General features: G+C 52.4%; 6 protein-coding genes across 6 annotated transcripts; 4 read left to right on the top strand and 2 right to left on the bottom strand.

The window, feature by feature from the left end:
- Positions 1 to 29: 29 nt before the first annotated feature.
- Positions 30 to 1,114, bottom strand: CTHT_0039610 (uncharacterized protein; the record flags this gene model as incomplete). Its single annotated transcript, XM_006694309.1, has 2 exons — positions 30 to 623; positions 680 to 1,114. 2 exons carry the CDS (start codon positions 1,112 to 1,114, stop codon positions 30 to 32), a joined length of 1,029 nt encoding a protein of 342 aa, XP_006694372.1.
- Positions 1,115 to 2,486: 1,372 nt separating this feature from the next.
- Positions 2,487 to 4,805, top strand: CTHT_0039600 (uncharacterized protein; the record flags this gene model as incomplete). Its single annotated transcript, XM_006694308.1, has 3 exons — positions 2,487 to 3,832; positions 3,888 to 4,162; positions 4,213 to 4,805. The coding sequence occupies 3 exons, from the start codon at positions 2,487 to 2,489 to the stop codon at positions 4,803 to 4,805; spliced, it is 2,214 nt and encodes a 737-aa protein (XP_006694371.1).
- A 274-nt stretch (positions 4,806 to 5,079) lies between these two features.
- CTHT_0039590 (uncharacterized protein) lies at positions 5,080 to 5,963 on the top strand (the record flags this gene model as incomplete). The annotated part of the gene is made up of 2 exons (XM_006694307.1): positions 5,080 to 5,212; positions 5,635 to 5,963. The coding sequence occupies 2 exons, from the start codon at positions 5,080 to 5,082 to the stop codon at positions 5,961 to 5,963; spliced, it is 462 nt and encodes a 153-aa protein (XP_006694370.1).
- Positions 5,964 to 8,166: 2,203 nt separating this feature from the next.
- CTHT_0039580 (uncharacterized protein) lies at positions 8,167 to 8,388 on the top strand (the record flags this gene model as incomplete). Its single annotated transcript, XM_006694306.1, has 1 exon — positions 8,167 to 8,388. One exon carries the CDS (start codon positions 8,167 to 8,169, stop codon positions 8,386 to 8,388), a length of 222 nt encoding a protein of 73 aa, XP_006694369.1.
- Positions 8,389 to 10,183: 1,795 nt separating this feature from the next.
- On the bottom strand, positions 10,184 to 12,041 carry CTHT_0039570 (uncharacterized protein; the record flags this gene model as incomplete). Its single annotated transcript, XM_006694305.1, has 2 exons — positions 10,184 to 11,205; positions 11,258 to 12,041. 2 exons carry the CDS (start codon positions 12,039 to 12,041, stop codon positions 10,184 to 10,186), a joined length of 1,806 nt encoding a protein of 601 aa, XP_006694368.1.
- A 3,102-nt stretch (positions 12,042 to 15,143) lies between these two features.
- On the top strand, positions 15,144 to 20,247 carry CTHT_0039560 (putative microtubule motor protein; the record flags this gene model as incomplete). The annotated part of the gene is made up of 6 exons (XM_006694304.1): positions 15,144 to 15,485; positions 15,534 to 18,035; positions 18,496 to 18,559; positions 18,688 to 19,699; positions 19,782 to 20,172; positions 20,227 to 20,247. 6 exons carry the CDS (start codon positions 15,144 to 15,146, stop codon positions 20,245 to 20,247), a joined length of 4,332 nt encoding a protein of 1,443 aa, XP_006694367.1.
- Positions 20,248 to 20,305: the final 58 nt, after the last annotated feature.

The following is a 20,305-nucleotide window of genomic DNA, read 5'->3' as shown; positions in this document are numbered from 1 at the left end:
TCATTGGAATTCCAAAAAAAACTCATCCATCATCTCATATGCGCAGGATCAGCAGGTAATTCCGTCCTCGGCACACTCCCATTGTCAGCCTCATAAATATGCGCCAGAGGCTGGGTCAGAGTGGAGCCCGTCGACATAGAGGGCATCGGTTGGTTCGCAAGGGGCGGAGGGGTGGCTAGAGCAGCAGGCGCTGCGACCGGAGGAGAGACAGGAGCCGGAGAAGGCTTAGATTGCCCCGTTGACGCATAATACCCCTGAGCAGAATATGAAGTTTCCGCAGGCTGGGCATACGGTTGGGGATAGCCGTACATTGAGTAATGCGCCGGATAGGGAGCTGGAGCTGGAGCCGGAGCCGGAGCTGGAAAGGGATAGACGTACATCGGCTGCTGTGGCGGCGGTACATCGACTGTGGGTGCGTGGGCCCAGATCGGCCGGCCGAGGACAACATTGGTGAGGATGATGACGGTTGCTTGGACCCAGTGGCTGAAGATTGGATCGAGGATGAGACGAGCGTGGTATCCTGTGTCTGAGGTATCATCTCGCATGGCTTGCCTTACAATACCGCACCAGTAGCTGCAACGGACAAGTTCGAGGAACGAGGCAGTGAGAATAAGAGCCACAAGCTGCAGAGACGCGGTCAGTAACTCCTTCCACAAGGGAACAAGCAAGATGAACATACATTTCCCGGGACAAGATCGCTCCTTTCTTTGAACTTTGACCTAACATAGATGGCGCCGATAAAGATGCATAGGGCAATGATATCGAGGGCGAACCAAATAACAAAATGGAGCCAGTTAATGTTGACTGAAACAGATTTACCTTGAATAACGGCATCCAGTAGTACGGCAGTCCAGATGATGGCGAAGAGAACCATGAGACCGATGCCACACCAAGCGTCTATTTGGAAAAACTTCCACCACCGTTGACGGCTAACCACCACATAGTAGGCAGAAACGCTGCTAATGTGGAGGGCGACCATCATGAGCACAGACCCCACAATGCTGATGAACGAGCCGATGATGGCGACAATGGTCGCGGCAAATACAACATCGGAAAACTCCTGGTCAATGTCACGGTCGGTCCCGGAGTACTCTGCCGCGAGCCAAGTGGCCATTGCGGAATCAATTAACGTCAATGCACTCCCCCTATGCAAGCGTCAATCACTGTTGATTGAGGGCAGGATGAGAGCAAACTCACACAAAGAAAAGGGTCACTCCAATTGCCTGATGAAGTCGTGCTGTCTTGACAGCTGGTGATTGTTGCCCTTCTGTCTTTCGTTGGTTTGCCCAGCTGACCACCGTCGACCACCCAATTGCCAGGACGGCGATAGCAAACAGGGACGTGCTGGCGGCGACCAGCCCCGTTGAGACATAACCATTCGCCATGGCTATCTCTAAAAAAATATGTGTTCTTAGCCCTTACTCACAACATGCACTCTCAGGCTGTTTGATCCGGTCTGCTGTTTCGCAGACGACATCCGTCACCTATGCTCAACAACCGGACAGACGCCGAGAATGCGCTGTTGAAGTGAGAGGAACAGATCTTTGTGGATGGGCCGTCGGATTTTATGTTTATAGCGTGCCATGACAGCCATGCTGCCAAGACTCTAGCGCAGCTCAGCACAGTCCTTGTGGCTCTGCTGCCGGTTCAGGACCCTGAAGCCTGGGCGAAGACCGTGTCTTACGGATACATGTCTAGAGCTTCATCCTCGTGGTCTGTAGAATGTATCCCATCTCGATTAAAGCGTATATATTGACATTTATACAAGCGTTATGGGCTTGACGGGATCAGCGTTTGTTGAGGCTTGACAAGCCTGAGCCAAGATCCATCACTTGGCTGGCATCTAAATCGCAGTTCCCGCTGATCCCGTGTAGAGTCACACTAGGCAGGCCTGCAGGGCCCTTTGGCCAGCTTTGAAGCGAGTCGCTAGGGTAGCATCTTGGTTGAAGCCAAACAAACCGATATCTAGAAAGTGGTAGCAGGTCTTGTTGAGTGTTTGCTTTGGCTGCCAAAGTCAGTTCTGAAATCTTGAGTCGTGCATCAGGTTTACAACCGGGACAGTCAAGTGGTAACCTAGCCATGTCTGCTGCAAGCATGACTCCAAAGTTCAACGCGCTTATCTCAGTGAAAGAATCGGTTAAATGCTGGGAACAGACAAAAAAACCAGTCAAGATACATGTTTGAACTCGTGTTTAATGAGCTTGCGTCTAGAAAGGTTTTCGGCAACCAGCCAGGCGCCATAGACCAAGCCGCAAGCCAAAACAGTCGTGGCGTGTGGTGGCTGGCTAATGAGTGTGGTAGAGTGGGATGACTTTTGTACGGCTGTCTTGGCAACGCTCCACTCCCAATTTCAAGTCATTGCTGCCTTGTACTGGAACCTCTCCTCTGGTTGCGCTTCTGGAGATTGACTTCTCAACACCAACGTAAATAGAGCTCTCGAGGTGACTTAGCACACGTCGAGTACAACTTGGACACTTCCAACCAATATGTCTCCATCTGGGTCTGTCCCTGACCCTTCTGAGGTCAAGACAGCCCAAATAGCCCAAGTACCCAACGAGCCTTTGAGAGCGCTATCCTCATCCGATGATGAAGAGTCGAAACACTCATGCTCACAGGATGGCGCCGTCAAATTGACCAAGAAAATGTCTACTCTGCATATAGACGACGACAGAGACCGGAATTCGGGGGAGGACATCGAGGTGTCGAGCGACAGCCAGTCCTTAGTCTCAGACATTGAGGATGGGAGCAGTTCATTTCAAGCCGAGGGCAAGCTGGACGAACAGAAGCAGGCCATAGTCAATCAGCTCATGAAAAAGTTCTGCTTGGCCCTCGACATTAAGCTAGCAGCCGTCCGACCCTCAAAACCGCCCGCTGCTCCTAAGCCGAAGCCCGGTGTTAGTCAAAGGCCGCCGTCCCCTTCCTTGAGGCTCTCAGCTGCCGTGCCTCCTCCGCCTGCAGCTCCTTCTGCTCGTCGCGAACAGTCCCGACAACCTGCTCCAGCGGTTCTTCCCCCTGCAGCCCTCCAGATATCACTTGCAGCTCCTACTCCTCCTCCTTTGCCTACGGCACCACTTGCACATCCCGCGCAAAGTCGTTCCGCATTTCTTCTACCGCCTTCCCATTCACGACTTCCTCCAGCTGGAGGTGTTGAGTTTTCTCTTGCTGGACATGCCCGTTCTCAGCGTGCCATGGCACGTTCAGAGACTCGGCCAATGCCATCTCCCTCCGCAGATGAGTCTGTTAAGATGAGACGCGACGCTTTGAGCTTCTTTCGCAAGAAGTCTCCTACAAAGGAAAGCACTACACAGAGCTCAGATATTGCACGACATCTGTCCTCCTCACAACAACGGCGGACTGGGGGAATGAGGGAGACATCACGAGATGGTGTCCCAGAAGGAGCCGATTTGGTCGAATACCCAGAGGCAGATGCTCAGGCTATCTACAACTTTGGTTCTTCGTCTTTGCTTGAATACTGTCTGGAGTCCACTGTTGAGGATACAGACGTTCAGTCCTTTTCTCAAGGCCAACCTGTACTGGACATTGAGGCAGAAGTTGATAATTCAGATGGTGAAGAAGCCAAGGAGGAAACAGAAGGGGCTCCGGCTCCATCAGTTAGGAAGCGCGGTGCTCCTCCGGTAAAGGCCCAGGAGACGGTATCGGTTGCTGAGGAAGATGACGGTGATGGGAGACGAAAGAAGCCGAGAAAGACCGCCCCCAACTCGAAATCAGGAGGCAGGAAGTTCGCTTGCCCGTACTTCAAGAGAAACCCGAGGAAATATGGAAAGTGGACGTCCTGCCCAGGCCCTGGGTGGGACGAGGTTCATCGAGTCAAGTGTGTATCCTGCTGGTCGTTGCAGCAAGCCCAAGAAGATGCTAACAATGACCAGAACTCACCTGTACCGACGCCACTCCCTGCCTATCCAGTGCCCTCGCTGCTGGGAGGTCTTCAAAGTGGACAGCGAGCTCCAGTCCCATCTCCAGCAAGATCCCCCATGCACGATCCAGGGCAATCGGATGCTGCACGAGGGCTTCACCAAGGACCAGGAGAAAAAGCTGCGCAGCCGCAAGAAAACGCATGCCGACATGACAGACGAGGAGAAGTGGCGCGAGATCTACCTCATCCTCTTTCCGGATGATGATCCTAGCTCTATCCCATCACCTTGTAAGTGTTTCTTGGACCTGTGGAGCGGAGGAGTCGACTAATCGATACAGACTATGATGACCCGAGCGAGGAGCAAAAGAGTGGAGAGCTTGAGGACTTTGCCACGTTCCTTCGTCGAGAAATGCCCACGCTTGTGCGACGGGAGCTGGAGGTCCTCTTTCAGAACGAGTTTCAGGACATCGACGAGCGCATTCGTCCTCGCGTGGCTGAAATCGTGCTCAACCTGCAGCCGAAATTACTCAGTCTGTACAAGCAGTCGCAGATGCCCCTGAGTGAATGGGGCCCTCAGCCTTTTGAGCAAACAGGGAGTTCGAAAGAACCTACCTCCACACCAGTCGTGTCTCAGGGAATTGAATTTGGAACTGCTTCAATGACGTCCAAGTTAACTCCTGACACAGCTGTGAGCACCAATACCTTTGAGCTGACATCAGACATGTTCCAAAACGGCCAGTTCAATCCAGGATGGGATATTTTCGACATGAACCAGGGGCAGTGGTCGGCTGATGTTGGACTGGGCCCGAACTGGGATCTCGAGTTCCAAAAGATGCTGGATCACATTGTTTTCCCGCCGCAATGGGGCAACGCACCTGAGCAGTACCAAGCTGTGTCATATCAGACCGAGCAGCATCAACCACTGACATGAGTAGATGTGGAACGAAATTCGGCTTAAAAAAGTAAAGGCTAATTTCTTTGGTCCTTTGAGGCGACCATTTTACCGATCGCAGCGGTCAGTCACGGAACAAGCTCCAAAAAGTTTAGGCCACATCGCAGGTAAGAGACCATCTTTCCATTTGAAGGTCAGTCGTGACTTCCACTTTGAAGCATCCAGGCGAAAATATTCCCAAGCAAAATTACCATGTCAATTTTTACAACTATTACGGGATTCGTTTCTCACCTTGCTTCGTTCTGCAGCTAAAATGGACTCAGCGGCAGCCAAGGACACGACTAGCGACACTTCGAACGACGATCCTCATCACTCTAAGCGCGCTCATGACGTCATGAGTGCTAACGGAGCCCAGGTCGACGCGACAAAGCCACGAGTCCTGAAACGTCCTCGCAGCAACACGCTGCTAAACAGCATCTGCAGTCCTCCGGGCCTTGTTGTGCGAGGAACCCTGGCGATACTGCTCAAAGTCGCCTGCGACTTCTGCTGAACAAATCCCGACGGCGACTATCACCTCACTTTTGCAAGCCTTCCTCCCCTGGAGCCCAAAATCCTTGACAAAAGGGGCACAACAGTAGAACTCCTTAATGCAGCGTGCGACTTGATTCACTTATCCCTCCGGATCAACTCCTTCGCAACAGTGCATGGGGAGTTCTCGATCGCCATGGACGAGGAGACCGCCGACAAGAGATGTTCTGCCCCCACTGCATCTTGCACCGACGGCCTGGAGAGTATTCGCGGTCACACAGACTCGAGCAGTGCTGCCCCCGCTGCAACGATGTTGACCACGACTTTGACAGCCGCCTAGATCGCAAGAAGCTGCAGACTCAGCCAGAACTCGACGACGACGCGTGGAAGTGGCTTGTCGAGAAACGAGGCTGTCTGCCCCCCACCCGATCGATCATTGCCTGGCCTGAGCTTGCCGCCAACCGTTCCATGCCGCTGAATGGGTACCCCGCGACGAAGGAGTTTGCTGCTTACAAGCTGAGTCAGGATCCTCATGAATTTCGGTGGTATTCCTACCGGTGTCCGCCCGAAAGGTTCCTCGACGACCCCGTCACCGCGCAGCCGTTGCAGACGAAGAGCCTGCATTTTCTCAAGTGGCTCAGCCATATGGAGCGCTATCATCCTTCCTAAAATTGAGACTATATGTCACTGCTCAACCCTTTTCACAATTGTTGGTCTATTTTCTCACCTAACTCTCCAAGTTGGCTGTACTCCGCGTTATTTTTTTTGTCCTGGGCCCGACTCTGCTAAATGTTTGGCGACTTCACGTTTCTGGTCCCTGTGGACTGCATCATCTTAATGTCATCAAAGCAAAAGAAACTTGGCAAAATTGTCCATAGAGACATCTTTATGATACTTATAGTGGTAACGACCAGCAGGGTGTGACAGGCGGGAGAACCAATAAGACGCAGCCCAAACGGTCCCAAAACGGCCAATAGAAAACAAGGGTCTTTGGCGAAAGGTCGTCAGAGCCAAGAGTTACTGGCGAAAACTCCCCATTCAGCAATACAAACAGTTATGCATACCCAACTGATGACTACAGTGCCGTTGAATCTGCGCATGAGTTCTTGTCAAATCCATAAGTCTTGATCTGAACCTGAACCCATCTCAGGAAGGCTAAGTGGATCGTCACAAATAGATGAATTGATGGATGTATTAATAGATCGATGGAGAAAGCTAGAGGACCATGAACAGAGTGCCCCTCGAGTAAACGTAAATAAGGAGACATGGCTACAAAGCCAAGCATATCAACCAACCTTCGCGTTATGGCTCAGGTGTGGACGAGCAGCTGCCCCGGGGCAGTGGCGTAAGAACCAATAAGGAAGCCCCGAGCAGGGCCGGAGGACAGGCCAATTGAGGTAGGGAAAGATTATCGTCGCCAGAGCCACATATAATTAACCCAAAATCCTCGGCGATAATAGTAAGCTTGGCTGTCGACAACCTGAACGGCGAGACAGGCATACCAACAACCTTTGGATATGAATATATATATATATATATATATGACTAACCATCCCAGGACCACGATGAGAGCTCGTTAGTCGGCAATGCAAACAGTTGGGTACCAACGACTGGTGGCTACAATAAGAAATCCACCCTACTGTGCGAGGCCCATAGTTACCCAGGTTTGCAATCTGACAGCTACCTTTGTATCCATCTCAGGTGGTTGTGGAATCGTCACACTAGTGTTTTTCAATCCTGTATTCTGCTGCTAAGGTAAGTAGTCAGGCTAGGAGGAACACTTAATCTGCTCCAGCATTTCGTCAAATGATTCAAAGCAGAGAATGTTGGTCTCCTTCATAGAACAGTTTCTGACCGAGTGCCTTATTTACTGCTCTGATCAAAAGAAAGCAGCCATGGAGCCCATGATCTACGAGGATTCCAGAAGTCACGGAAAAATAACAATTATGGATGAAGAACCGGAGGTCCGCGTTAGAATGCCATGACATTCTTGAGAGACTCATAGATAAAATCGATTATGAGGTGCTTACTTTCATGAAGGGACTCTCAACCAATGTTATTTGGGAGGTGAGGCCATACACAGATGGTCCAATGAATTCGCCGAGACTGGAAAACAGGACGACACATTACATATTTTCAATAAGTTGACAAAGGCTTTCGGAGATGAGTTTTCACTCATACTGTCGTCAAAGACAGCCTTCGGTTAACCAAAACCCACAGAAAACACCCTATCCGAAGCAGAAAGATTGTTAGCAGAAGTTGTTGATACATTGGAGCAAATGCCCAACAAAGATTCTATAAATATTACCACTCTAGATTCTACTTGCGGATATTTGGTGGGAATAAAGATACCGTGAGAAAGGCTTTGGAAGTTCTCGAGAGTTGTGTCCAAGATATCGAGAAGATACTTAGGGCAGACAATGAGTTCACAAAGGAAGTCACAAAAGAAATCAAAAGTCTCATCAAAGATCTGCATCCAAAAACAAACGATACTATCCAGAATTTACTAGAGGATATTACTTGGGATTACAAGAAGTTGGTTTTCACATTCCGTCAGAAGCTTTTAGACTATAACAATGATTATAAGAATTACTGCACTCCCCCGTCTCAGCTCAAGGTTATCTAGGCCAACAAGCGATATATCAAGATGATAAAAGTTCTCTAGTATCTGTTGTCATTTTGATGATACTTACGGTTCATTTTTAGAGTGGGTTGCAGAATCCGATGGAATACAAGGAATCGCGTGGAGAACCCACCGGAGAAGATGGAATGGGTTGATGACTGGCAATACGGCAAACTAGCTACTGAGATGGCAAAAAAAGCCAAAGTCATAGTATACTACCCACTGGACATTAGGCGTAGAGCACTAGAAATGGGAGGGCAAGCCGAGGAAGAGGGCTCGAAGGAGGAGGACTTCAAGGAGAAGGATGATGCGGAGGAGGGGATGAACTCTGAGGAGGAAACTGAGGAGGAGGGCACAGAGGTAGATAGCGCGGAAGAGGTGGGTGGGAGGGGCACTCACTCGACATACTGCTGGATAAGGAAGAAGAGGAACAAGGTTAAGGTTTACCTAAATAAGATACAAGAGCTCTAGAACTTGAAAAGTGCCAAGCTTGAGCTAAGCAGGCAGTACAAACTGGGCAAAGCGAAATGAACGGCTTGTTCGCTTCAGTTCGATCAAGACCAGTATACTTGTAACTTATGTGACGGCCGAATGGGTGGTGTCAGATGAAAGTATTGGAAAGTTCCAGTCAGGAGCCGAGGACGGCCAATAGAATGGATAGCAAAGCCTTCCAGTAGTCTTGGGGACAAAAAATCGGGTGCCTCCATGTACATATACATGTTTATTCTTCCCTTCAGAGATCCATATAACTTTTGCAACTTCGCTTCGTTCTTTGTTTCCAGGCTTGAAGATCCCTTTCATTCGAATGGGGCAGTCATTCTTAAGGTTCTGTTGTCATTACCTGATTTACCCTGCGCAAGCACCTTCATCATGCTGTATTAGCAGTCTTAAATTTTGACTCTCGGTTGAGCCTCCTTTTGGCCCTCTTGACCGTGTTCTCGTCGTAGACAAAGCAGATGAGGTGAAGGATCCCTTTACTATTGGTTCAGATGGCTCAAACCATTTGGCTCCTGGCTCTGGTGAGTGCTCTTATAGAGTTAGGTCTTTGGTATAGCTTATAGGTAGGTAGTAAGAGTTGCAACAGCTGCCGGTAAATCCCCGGATGAGTATCTACGAAAGCTGAGTTTGTAGTGTGCTCGCAAGAGGAATTGGCATACGTATATAGCAGGTTGTGTGATGTCAAGCAGTCGACGTTGTGTATCGGTCCCATGATAGTCATTCTAAAGGGCTGTAACTCAGATCAGTAGTGCTTGGCCCCTTCATAGGAGGAACTTAGTTTCTCATTACTATACCTACTTAGATGCTATAATTATCCAGGTATACCAAAACTCAAGGAGACTCGACTGAAAGGACTACTCTCGGAAGTGATGTGAAACAGGGCTTTGCTGCCGTCGTGCAGAGTGAACAAGCTCCCTTTGAATAGGCTTCAGCAATGGATGTCCTGTCTCAAAACACTATCATTTACTAGTGGAAACGTTTACCGACCAAACTAAAAGGACATATCACTCCAACTCTAGGAATTATATAGGCAGAGTCTACCGCCCACTCATCCACCAGTCCAGTCCAGCCCAGCCCAGCCCAATCCTCTTTCCCTTCCTCCAGAAGCAACCCTTTTGTTTTCCACCTGTATTACTCCGACCGCCAACCGACCGACCGACCGTCTGTCTTTGTCTATGCCCATGCCACCCAGGGTTCCCTTTTCCTCTACCGGACCATGAAGACAAGAAGAAAGTGTCCCCCAGAGAAAGCACGCAAGCCGTCGACAAACGCCAGACCAGACCGTGTAGATAGCTAAATATCAAAACAATGTCACGGACCAAAAGGGACCACAATACCACACAGACAAATAAGTCATTATCATCGACATCATGATCGAGCAAGACGGAATAACCGAGGAGCAAAATGCCGGAGCAAACTCAGACAATGAGATAAAACTTTTCTCTTCACTTGAGACCCTAGGTAATCACGCTGTAGACAATAGATAGGAAAAAAGAGACGACAAACATAGATGACTTAACGGGAAAAATGAGAAACGGGTGCTGAATGACATCGTGAAATACGATTCGAGGCCAGGGATGGAGTGAGTGGTGCTTGTGGTCCGGGCCAATTTCCGTAGAACCTGACAAACACACCCAACAGCCATGCCGTCCTTCGCCGTAATTGGTGTATGCGCGAGTCTGTATCCTGGATATGTATTCCTCGCAGCGGTTCTAATGCCACTGGGGTCGTATGCTCGTTCAATTCCCTCGTTAGGGTAGGGCATCAGTTAGATGCCAAGGACCTCCATGTCCGAAATACTCCGGTACCGCTTGTGCGGGTTTCCATCGTGGAGATGCGAAGCCTTCCTCTTCTGTGATGAGTACATGTTGAGCGGGCTGCTCTGCTGAACAAAGTCGGAGAAGGCGAATATAGGTCCTACCATGCTGCGTTTTTGCCTGCGGATGGGCGTGATGGGCGCGGTGACGGCCTCCATGCTGCCGGACTTGATGCCCCTGAGGGTACCATAGTGGTACGGGCCTGAGAAGGCCAGAGACTCCTGGCTGGCCTTGTCGCTGTAGATGAGCTGTTGGTTAATCTGGTTCCTGCGGAAGGCGCCGACGGCATCCGGGTTCTGATCGAAGTGAGTGAGGAGCTTATGGGCGGCCGAGGAGGCGGCATCAGTCTCGCTGGTCGACTTGTTCTCCAACTTGGCTCGGGTGGGGCTCGACTCCAGGTCATCGTTCCAGTCATCGGTTCTGGCAGCTTCGTCGTCGGATGAGGTCTCGCCAAAGGTAATAAAGTCCTCGAGCTTGAGCATGCTCTCGTCTTCGTCTTCCTCCTGGAGATCTGCAAGATATGAGTCGTCGCTATCTTCCCCAGTCAATGCATCCGAGGTCGGGAAGAAGGCCTCGGCAGGGCCATACGGTTGCATGTTCATGAAGTCGCCAAAGGTATTGGATGAGACCATGGCGCCCATCATGATAAAGCCGGGGTTCCGGACCAGTGGCGAGGCATTCAGATCGGCACGCGTGAAGTCGACCTGCAAGGACTCGGGCGAGAGATCCAGCTGGTTTTGACGGCGCGGGGTGAAGATTATCATCTTGCCAGTCGTGGGATCGACGACGCCAATGGGCTTCTTATCGGACCTGTTGAGATTGAAGCGACCTACGCGCGGTTTGCCTGGGTTCGTGCGGATGGGCGTCTCGGTCTCAGACTCGGAGGATGAGTCGATCGAGGGCACCCTGCGAACACCGCCCGGTCTTCTGCGGAGGACGGGCTCCGGCTCTTCCTCGGTAGTGTCGCCATCGGCTGATGGGCCAAGTTAGCAGATCACAAACCCACAGCCGGCCAAGAGACTCACTCTCATAACCGTCGGATTCCTGCACTTCAGTAGTGGCACCGGCACCGACGGGCGTCGACACTTCAGTGGGAGGCTGGCTAGGCCTCGGTGTCGCCATGGGCGTCATGTCAGAGTCTCTGGCAGCCGGAAACTCGTCATCCGTGTCGGCAGAGGCCCACTCGTGCGAGCCCTGGAAGTCCCAGAAGGAACTGTTAGACGACGTCTCGTCGTCCTGCTCGATCTCGCGCCGGAAGGCGGGATCTAGGGCACTCTGCTCGACAAAGATGTCGGGGAAAAAGTCATTAATACTGTCAGAGGTCTCACTTGTCGTCGAATCCGAGTCGCTGTCGGGTACGCCGGCAAAACGGACGTGACGCTCGACAGGGGGCTCGGGCTGGGGGACGGCAGTCTCGTCATCCCCGGCCTCCTCCTCGTCAAGATCGGACGAGATGCCATTCCAGCTCACCTCATCATCATCTGCAGCATTGTCGTTGTCTGACTCAGCGTCATCGTCACTGTTTTCAGCCTCGCTTTCCTCGTCGGCATCCTCTGATTCATCGTCCTCAATGGGGGGCCGAGAAGAGCCCGATCGCCTCCGCGATACGGCAGAGATGATGTGCTCCTCCTCGGCCGCCACTACATGTTCCTCGTCATCGTCCTCAGACTCGGAGATCTCCTCGACGGCTGAGTAGCCGTCGTCATCCGAGAGGTCCAGTGAGGATAGATCGCTCACAGGAGACTCCCGGCTCTTGGTTGCCCGAGTTGGCGCAGGAGTAGGGAATTTTAGTCGGATGGTGCGTGCCATGGTATTAAATACTCGGGGCGTACTCTGAGACAGGGAGGTGCAGGCTTTGCGAACAAGCGGTGAATGCTATACGGTTCGAGTTTTCTCTTCAACTCGGATTTTTCGTAGCCTTTTCAGGGGGCAGTTGGTGTTGTGGTATGTCTGTCGTGTGGGTAACTTTATAAAGAGTCGTCAAAGAGAAGGGGTATAGTGGTGTCAACAAGGGAAAATGAGGAAAGGATATGGCAGATCTTGATGTATAGAGTCGCAAAGCTGGCCTCGTGGCCTTGAATTGAACCTGGGATGTTGTAGTTCGAGGGCAGACTCTCCTTTTGCTCAAGAACGAGAGAGCACCAGGGCACAAAGAGCAAAGGCTATCGCCGAGTCGTCAGAGACTGAGCTCGAGACGGCGAGAGTCCGCGTGATCAAACTTCGTCGAGGGCTGGCAGAATTGAGAGTATCTCGTTGAGGCTGCTGGACTGCGGGCGTGCAAGGTTCCCTGGCACGCCCGCAGTGGGCGCTTAGAGCTCAACGACGGCCGACATCTTGAACAAACAATCTCGACGAAGTTTAATTGGGGGTTGATTCTGGGCTGTCTTTACTGCGGAAGGGCGACTTCGTTGCTGTTCGACGGAACGGTGAAGGGGATGCTTGCGGCTCTGGAAGAAAAAAGGGAAAGAAGTCAAAGGAGGGGGTTTGCGGGCCGTCTCATCCTTTTGACCAAACTTTTTTCGAGAGGGGAATTGGCCTTTGACGGCTCGTGCTGGGATTGGCCCCACGAGCTGCGACTGTGTGGATAGCCCCACCAAACCACCACCTACCAACCCACACTAGCCCACCTGCTTGTCCACGGTGAGTGGGGGAAGTTGCAACGGACTGGGCCCCTACAGACAGTGCTTGGAACGCTGAAAAGCATCAGTCGGTGCTGGCAAGCGCGGGCTGCACACTGACTGGGTGGGCAAGTGCTCTTCACTGATGACTCTTAAGGTCGGGCCTGTGTCTAGTGCTTAGTGGACTGTGCAGCTCCCGTGCCAGTTCGCCCAGTTTGCTAGGTGCGTCAGTTTGGGGTCATTCCGTACCCCTCCATAGTGTCCAATGCCCTTCCATCCCCTCCATACCTCCAGTTCCTTGTGCACGGAACTCGGGGTCCGGCAATTGAACCCGTCACCGCTCTTTCGGTTACAGCCCTGTGCGCTGTTTGCTCTGTGTCGTCGTGTCATGTGCTTTCCTGCTCTCCTCTCGATGACCCGCGGAGCTGGAGATGGATGAAATGGGCTGATGAGGATCAGGGCAGGTCGCAGTGAGAGTGGAACATCCCCGCGGCAGTAATGGAATGTTTTTTTACCAGGCCCAACATTTTAGCGTCAACTAGCAGAATCCACATGCTGCAATTGCTCGCAGATTCTTTTTCTGATTCTACTCACCATTATGATCTGCCTACATACAGAAGAACCTCCGTTTGTACTGCCTGGCTTGCAGCATTGCACCCGCAGCCTGGTCGCCTCTCGGTTTTCATCGCCTAACATGTTCTCTCTCTGCTCCTCGCACGGCGGGGACAGAGCGGGTCGACGACGTTGCCCCGCACTCTACAGCATGCCCAGGATACTGCGCAAGGCAATCAAGACGTAGCGGAAAGCAGAGTGTTGCGTGTTTTGGCGCCGAAGTGGAAGGCTAAACGTCACCATTGCGGTCCCACATCTTGAAAATATGGAAGATCATCCAGATACCGCGATATGCGTAGCTGGCAAGGGCACGAGGGCATAATCGCTCCTGGGGCATCGAGATGACGAGATGCAATCTGGCCTCTCCCCCGCCAGAGTCCAGCAACAGGTTCCGCATCGTCGTCCTCGCTCCACAGCAACATCAGCGCTGTCTTTTTAGCGCTGCAGCGTCGTGGCTCCAGCCGCCAGCTGGCAGGATCCAAGTCGACAACGGTGGTTTGGGCGGGGCAGCCAACGACTCGCATCGTCCTCGCCGTCCTCACTGGCTCGCTCAAGGCGACACCGTTTTCTGTGAGTTTTGGGTGGATGCTCGTGGAACTTTGCGAACGGTATTGGCTGGATGGCATCGTCATCCCGCGCGGACAGGGCTGTCTTGCGACCGAAGAGCAGTACCTAGCCGTTACAAACTCGCGGCTGTAGTGGTCATCTGTTTCATCGAGCCGTATTTAGTGGGGATCAGACTGAAGCCCCTCCTCTGCTGCATGACATTATATTTGTAGATAGCGGCATGCAGCATTGCAATTTTTCAGCATGAGGGGTTCCCAGTCTCTCTCTACAGAGAAATTTGAAAGACAAAGGTGAGAGAGTAAAGTGGGTTGAGCTCTTGATAGCCTGGCTGGATTTCCCAACCTGCTTCCATGGGAACCTGGCCGGGCTGGGCTTCTGGAAAAAAGAGCCAGCCCCACAGTGAGGGGTAGGCAGCAAGACGGTAAGAGGGCCAGCCGCGATGTCCGAAAGCCATTGCCCTGTGGTCATTGATTCATTGAGGTACCGAGGAACTCAAGATGCCCAAGCTAGCATTTACAGCGCTGGTATTGGTTTCTTCTACGCTGTGTTGTAGTCGACTCTGGCTAGCAGCTTGAACTGCGACCAAAAAAAGTCAGGCCAACGTTGAGGCTCACAAGCGAGAGCAAATCGGTAAATACGGGCGCCAAGCTTTTTCGATCGGAACCCAGCGCTGGGCTGAACCCGGCAGATCTTATCTTATCAAAAGTTTGGCGCAGATCGTTGCTAGGGTAACCCGCTCCATAGCTGCTGCTGCAGGCCACTGGGTAAACAATGGGTATATGCAGCTGGTTTGCAGGAATTCTAGCGCATCTACTGTCAAAGGAATTTCCCGGGATTCTGGATGTTGATGCTGAGTTTTTCTTGTTTGTTTTCATATCCTAACTTTCACACACAATCACCATACATTACGGCAATCGCGATATCGCCGAGCCGATCTTTTCATCTTCCTCTCTTTTTACCACCCGTCCCTGACCTCACTGACTCTCTAGCCCACTTCAGTGTCACTTACGATCAACACCCGGTGTTATTTACATTCCATCAATACCCTTGCTATCAATAAGCTCATCGTCCGGCATTAGTGTTACTTAGCAGAGTCATGGACAAGGATCCAGCCATGTTCATGTCAGCATCAAACCCGAAAACCAGAAACCTCTTTGACGTCTACCTGCGTCTGCGCCCGCCGCTGGTCGGCGTTTCCCATGCAGACCGTTTCCTAACCGTCGAGTCTCCCGAGGATGGTCAACCGCCAAAACACATCACGCTGACTCCACCCAACGACCGACGCCGTGCCATCGAGAAGTTTGCTTTTACTCAGGTGTTTGAGGAAGATGCTACCCAGCTAGATGTTTTTCACTGCACTGGGCTTGTCGACCTCATTCAAGGGGTTATTGCCCCGTGTGGAGGAGAGGGGACTGATGCGTTGCTGGCGACATTAGGTGTTACGGGCTCGGGGAAAGTCAGTAGCCTTGATGAAGTCATGTAAATGTGAAGCTAACGGCCACAGACATATACGATCCTCGGCTCCAGAACCCAGCGTGGCATGATTCAGCTCGCGCTCGATGTCATCTTCCGTTCGCTAGGGGAACACATCGTCGACAGCGCTGCCAACCCTCTCCTCGAAAAGTCGATCGCCGCATCCGACCCGTCCGAGGCTACAGTCATCTCAGCTTCCATCTTTCTTGACAGCGTGTTTCTTGACTCCGCGGCTAGCGTCCGCTCTAACGCAAAACCTAAAACCCCAGGACACGTAGGAACCGATCCTCTCCCCTGTGAATTTCCTGAGCAAGATCACCGTCACTCAAACGAAGTGCAACACCCCCACGCCCAAGGCGGCGCCTTCCCACGCGGCGATGAACAGTCAGATCCTGTGTGTCGACAACTCGGTCTGCGGATAGTCAGCCGCGACGACTCTGTTGCGCCCCCGTCTCCCTTATGTACTCCAAGCAAGAAGAGCGGGATTCCAACGCGCAATGGCTTGCGAGTGCAAGCCACGCCACGCTTCATGGCTGCTACGGCAGCGAATCTTTCCAAGGCAAAGCAGACGCTTACCAAGGAGATGAACAATCAGACCGATGAGCATACAACTCCGTCACGGGGTAAATTACATCGCCCGTCAACATTCCCCCAGCAACCGAATATCAGCGCTCTCTCGGTATCATGCGACCCCTCAGCCGAGTACGCCGTCGTGCTGTCCATGTTCGAGGTCTACAACGATCGCATCTTCGATCTACTCGCCTACCCAACCAAGACATTCTCACATAATAGCGCCAACATCAACAAGCGCCGGCACCTCCCTTTCAAACCTACCGAGTCCTCCCCCGACCGCAAAGTCGTCTGCGGCCTCCGCAAAGTTGTCTGCTCCAATCTGAACCAAGCCCTGCTCGTCCTAGAGGCAGGCTTGCACGAGCGTCGCGTCGCAGGCACGGGCAGCAACAGCGTCAGTTCACGCAGTCATGGATTCTTTTGCATAGAGGTCAAGAAGCGTCCGCGTAATGGGGGGCGTTCTTTCAGTGGCAAAGCTAGAAAGTTTGGCACTGAAGGAGCACCCTGGTCCGGCGCGACGCTGAGTATTGTTGATCTGGCGGGAAGCGAGAGGGCAAACCTGGCCAAGACGACAGGTGTTACGCTTGCTGAAGCTGGGAAGATTAATGAAAGTTTGATGTACTTGGGTCGATGTCTGCAGATGCAGAGTGATGCTGGCGCCGCTGCAATAGCGGGGCCACAAAGGGGGGCTGGTATGGTGCCCTTCCGGCAGTGTAAGCTGACTGAACTGTTGTTCGCCAACTGTTACCCCTCCATGACGGTAACGACTTTTCATGCATCAATGAGATTTCGCAATCCGCAGAAGGCGGTGATGATTGTCACAGCAGATCCCAGGGGCGATTATAATGCTACGTCGCAGATACTCAGGTATAGTGCGCTCGCGAGGGAGGTCACGGTGCCGCGAATTCCCAGCATCACGCAGGCGTTTCTAATGAGTGTGTCTACGGCGGCGAGGGGGAAGGCTCACACGCGGGGCAGGGGAAACACGACCGGTCAGCATTCTAGTCCGCCGGTGTCGCCTGCCTTGCAGCCGACGAGGGTTCCCTCCTCGACGATCAGGAACCGGGTTACTAGTGACGGCTCGGAGTATACACTCGACTCGCCGAAGAGGACGGATGTGTCTGGGGAATATTGCATTCGCCCGAAGACGAGCCCCCCAGCTGTTGCCCCTATCAATATTTCAGCGCCTCCGGCGGATGATTACGAGACCGGCGACGAGTTCGACCCCAACCATCGCTGTCCTGCGTTGGAAGCTGCTCTAGCCGACATCGAGCGACTCACGGAAGAGATTGAGTATCTACGTCAATCTCTGGAAGAAGAGCGCGTGGCTCATGAGGAAGCCGAGGCACATTTGCTCTCCATTGAGGATAGGATGATCGATCTGGAGCAGGATATTCGCGAGGAGTGCGCCACAGAATTTGAGCGCCGGTTGGAGCTCGAAATGGCACGTTTTCAGGCGACATTACAAGCTGAGATGAAAAGAGGGGAGGAGCACTGGGGCAGGAAGTTGGACATATTCCAGAGAGGTGTGTTGGGCATAAGGGAGGAAGACGTTGACGATGAGGACGAGGATAAAGAGAACTCGGGGGTTGTGTGGCCCGAAGGTGCGAAAGAAGAGAATGAGCGACTGAAGCAAGAGAATGAGTCTTTGAGGAAGGAAATTGCTGCTCTCAAGGGGGCATCGAAGAGAATGCCGCTAAAGGAGCGGGATTTGGGTGATGTGCAAGTTGTGCCCCAGCATCAAGTTCAGCAACAGGGCAGTCTGAAGCTCAAGGGGGCTGAGACGCCTTCACGGCCGGGGACTGCAAGGTCTATGATCGCTCCCAGGCAGGTCACCAAACCGCAGACGGCCGAGCAGGACGAGCCTGTGATGAAGAGAAAGATGGAAAAGTTGCGTTTGATACCTGATGATGGAGCAAGTTCGCTGCCACGACCATCACCAAGTCCGACGAAGAAGCTGCATGTGCGCAGGCTGGGGGCTAAGAGATGGAATGCACTTGATGAGGGGAATTTGTATTAATGTCTTCTCTTTTCCCTTGTTCACTTGGAGGAAGCTATTGTCTTTGTTAGCATGCTTGCACGAGATACCACAATGTTGGCTTGGGTTGATAAAATGCCCTATATGAGTTGTGTGTTAACTAGGATCTGTCGTGACAGGAAAAGTGTAATGAAATATGAAGCTATTTCTCGGTCAAATCCTGTGTTCTGCCGCCCGTTAAACCAGGAACATCAACCAACCGTCCTACATGCCACGATCGAGCACCGTCCGGAATTTCAGCCTTATGTTACCACCTTAAATAGTCTTTCCTTGGCCCGGCTCTGGAACGATATTCCGACACCAGCAGCCCACCGCGACCGACTCTACACTCACATGCCGTACCAGTAGATTATGTCCGGTAACCATGGCAGGCTGGTGGCTGCAGTGCGACGCTCGCGCTGTTTTAACCGGGCAGCAGGATGACGAGCTTCGTGTCGGTACCAAGGCCTGTAAGTGATGTTACATGTCGCAGTGCTAACGATGCTGCTAACAGGACATCCCCCAGTGTGCTCCTCTACCACGCATTCTTTCGAAAGCAAGAAATGCCGTCCTTGAACCAGCGTGGGCTGATACACAGCTTTGACAATGGAGGAGGAGTCTGAACTTGAGTTTGCCCAGTTTCAGTCGCTCTGGCAAAGACATATATTAGCCCTACGAGACGATTTATCAACCGCGAGTATTGAAGCAGCGCCAAGTAGAAGCACTGAAGGGAGCTCTAATGACGAGCGTGACGGAAGTCCGGACGGCGAGTGGGATGACAAGATCGACTCCATCGTCGACGCCCTCGATGAGCTGGAGCTATCGGTTGCTCAGCACAGCAAAGACTCTACGCATACCTCTCCAGGAATGTTGACTTATGGTGATGGCGAGAGCCCTAACACGACCATCGGGACATCTCACAGCCCTCGCACACCACGATATCCCGCTGAAAAAGAGAGCTATGCCGAGACAGTCCTCTCATCCCCCGAAACATCTAGCTGGACAAGGACAGTGCGTCCTTCCCGGCCAGGGCACCTCCAACTCACTAACAACAACGAGGACGACGACGACTTAATTCCTCCAGTCCCGAAACGAAAACACAAACACCATGTCCCTGACAGTCCCCGAATCGAGTTCCTCCTCGAAAAAACCCTCTCCCTCAACCCCCTCAACACTATCCTCTCCTACCCCATCACCACAATCCTTCGCACCCCCACATCTCCAAGCTGGCAGCGTCGTCGCCCCCCATCACAGGTCAACGTCCTCATCCTAACCTGGGCGACCGATGGGCCGTCGTCCTCAAACCCGTCCACGCCGACATCGTCGGGTAGTCTACTACCCGTACTGACGTATCCAGGGAGAGCAATTGAGAGAGAGGATATTGATGCGCTGAGGGGGTGCTTGAAACGGAGGGGGTATCACGTGCAGTGTAGGGGGATTCCGGGGGATTACTGTACTGCAGCGGTGGGGACATTGTTGTCGAGGTTTTTGGAGGAAGAAGAGGAGCCCTCAGGGAATGGGGAGACGCTGTCGATTGTGTATTACAGGGGATATGGGGGCTTGGATGAGGAGGGGAGGATGGCGTTTTGGTCTGGGTTTGGGACCGGGAAGTAAGTTCCCTTTGAGCTGGGCCCTCTTGCTGATGTTCAGTTGATGCAGATGACCGCATTGCTAACCAGATCTATTCAATAGCCCCCCAGCATGCTTCTTCTGGGATGACATCCGCCCACCCCTTCTCCAAACCTCCGCCGATGTTCTCCTCGTCTTTGACTGCACCTCTCCCCCGAACACAACCGACGAACAGCGCGAAATCTCCCGCCTCGAAACCGGCGCAACCGTTCCCTTCGGCTCAGCCAAACAGCTCCTCGGACTGTGCGCCCAGTACGATGTGTTGACAGCTCTCGATCCAGATACCCCGACAAAACGTCAGACAGCAAAATGTCCTGGGGGGATGATGACCAGGGCTTTGTGCAGAGTGCTGGATCGAACAGGGGATGTGTCGGTGCAGAGGCTGTGCTCGTTGATGAGGGAGGATTTGAGGGGAAGGGGGGGCCTAGATGAGATTGTGGCTGCGGGGGTGTTTGTCAGTCAACTGGGAGGGGGGCAGTTATTAGACATACAGCTACCTGTGTTGTAGACGGAGAAGGGGACGGAGTAGCGACGTGTACCTATGTTGATCAATAGGTAGGAATGGGATACTAAGTTTTGGTAAGAAG

The sequence above is a fragment of the Thermochaetoides thermophila genome (assembly GCF_000221225.1).
Source record: "Thermochaetoides thermophila DSM 1495 unplaced genomic scaffold scf7180000011816, whole genome shotgun sequence".
Lineage (NCBI taxonomy): Eukaryota > Fungi > Ascomycota > Sordariomycetes > Sordariales > Chaetomiaceae > Thermochaetoides > Thermochaetoides thermophila.
Note: the sequence above shows the minus strand (reverse complement) of the source record. Positions and strands in the feature narration are given on the sequence as shown.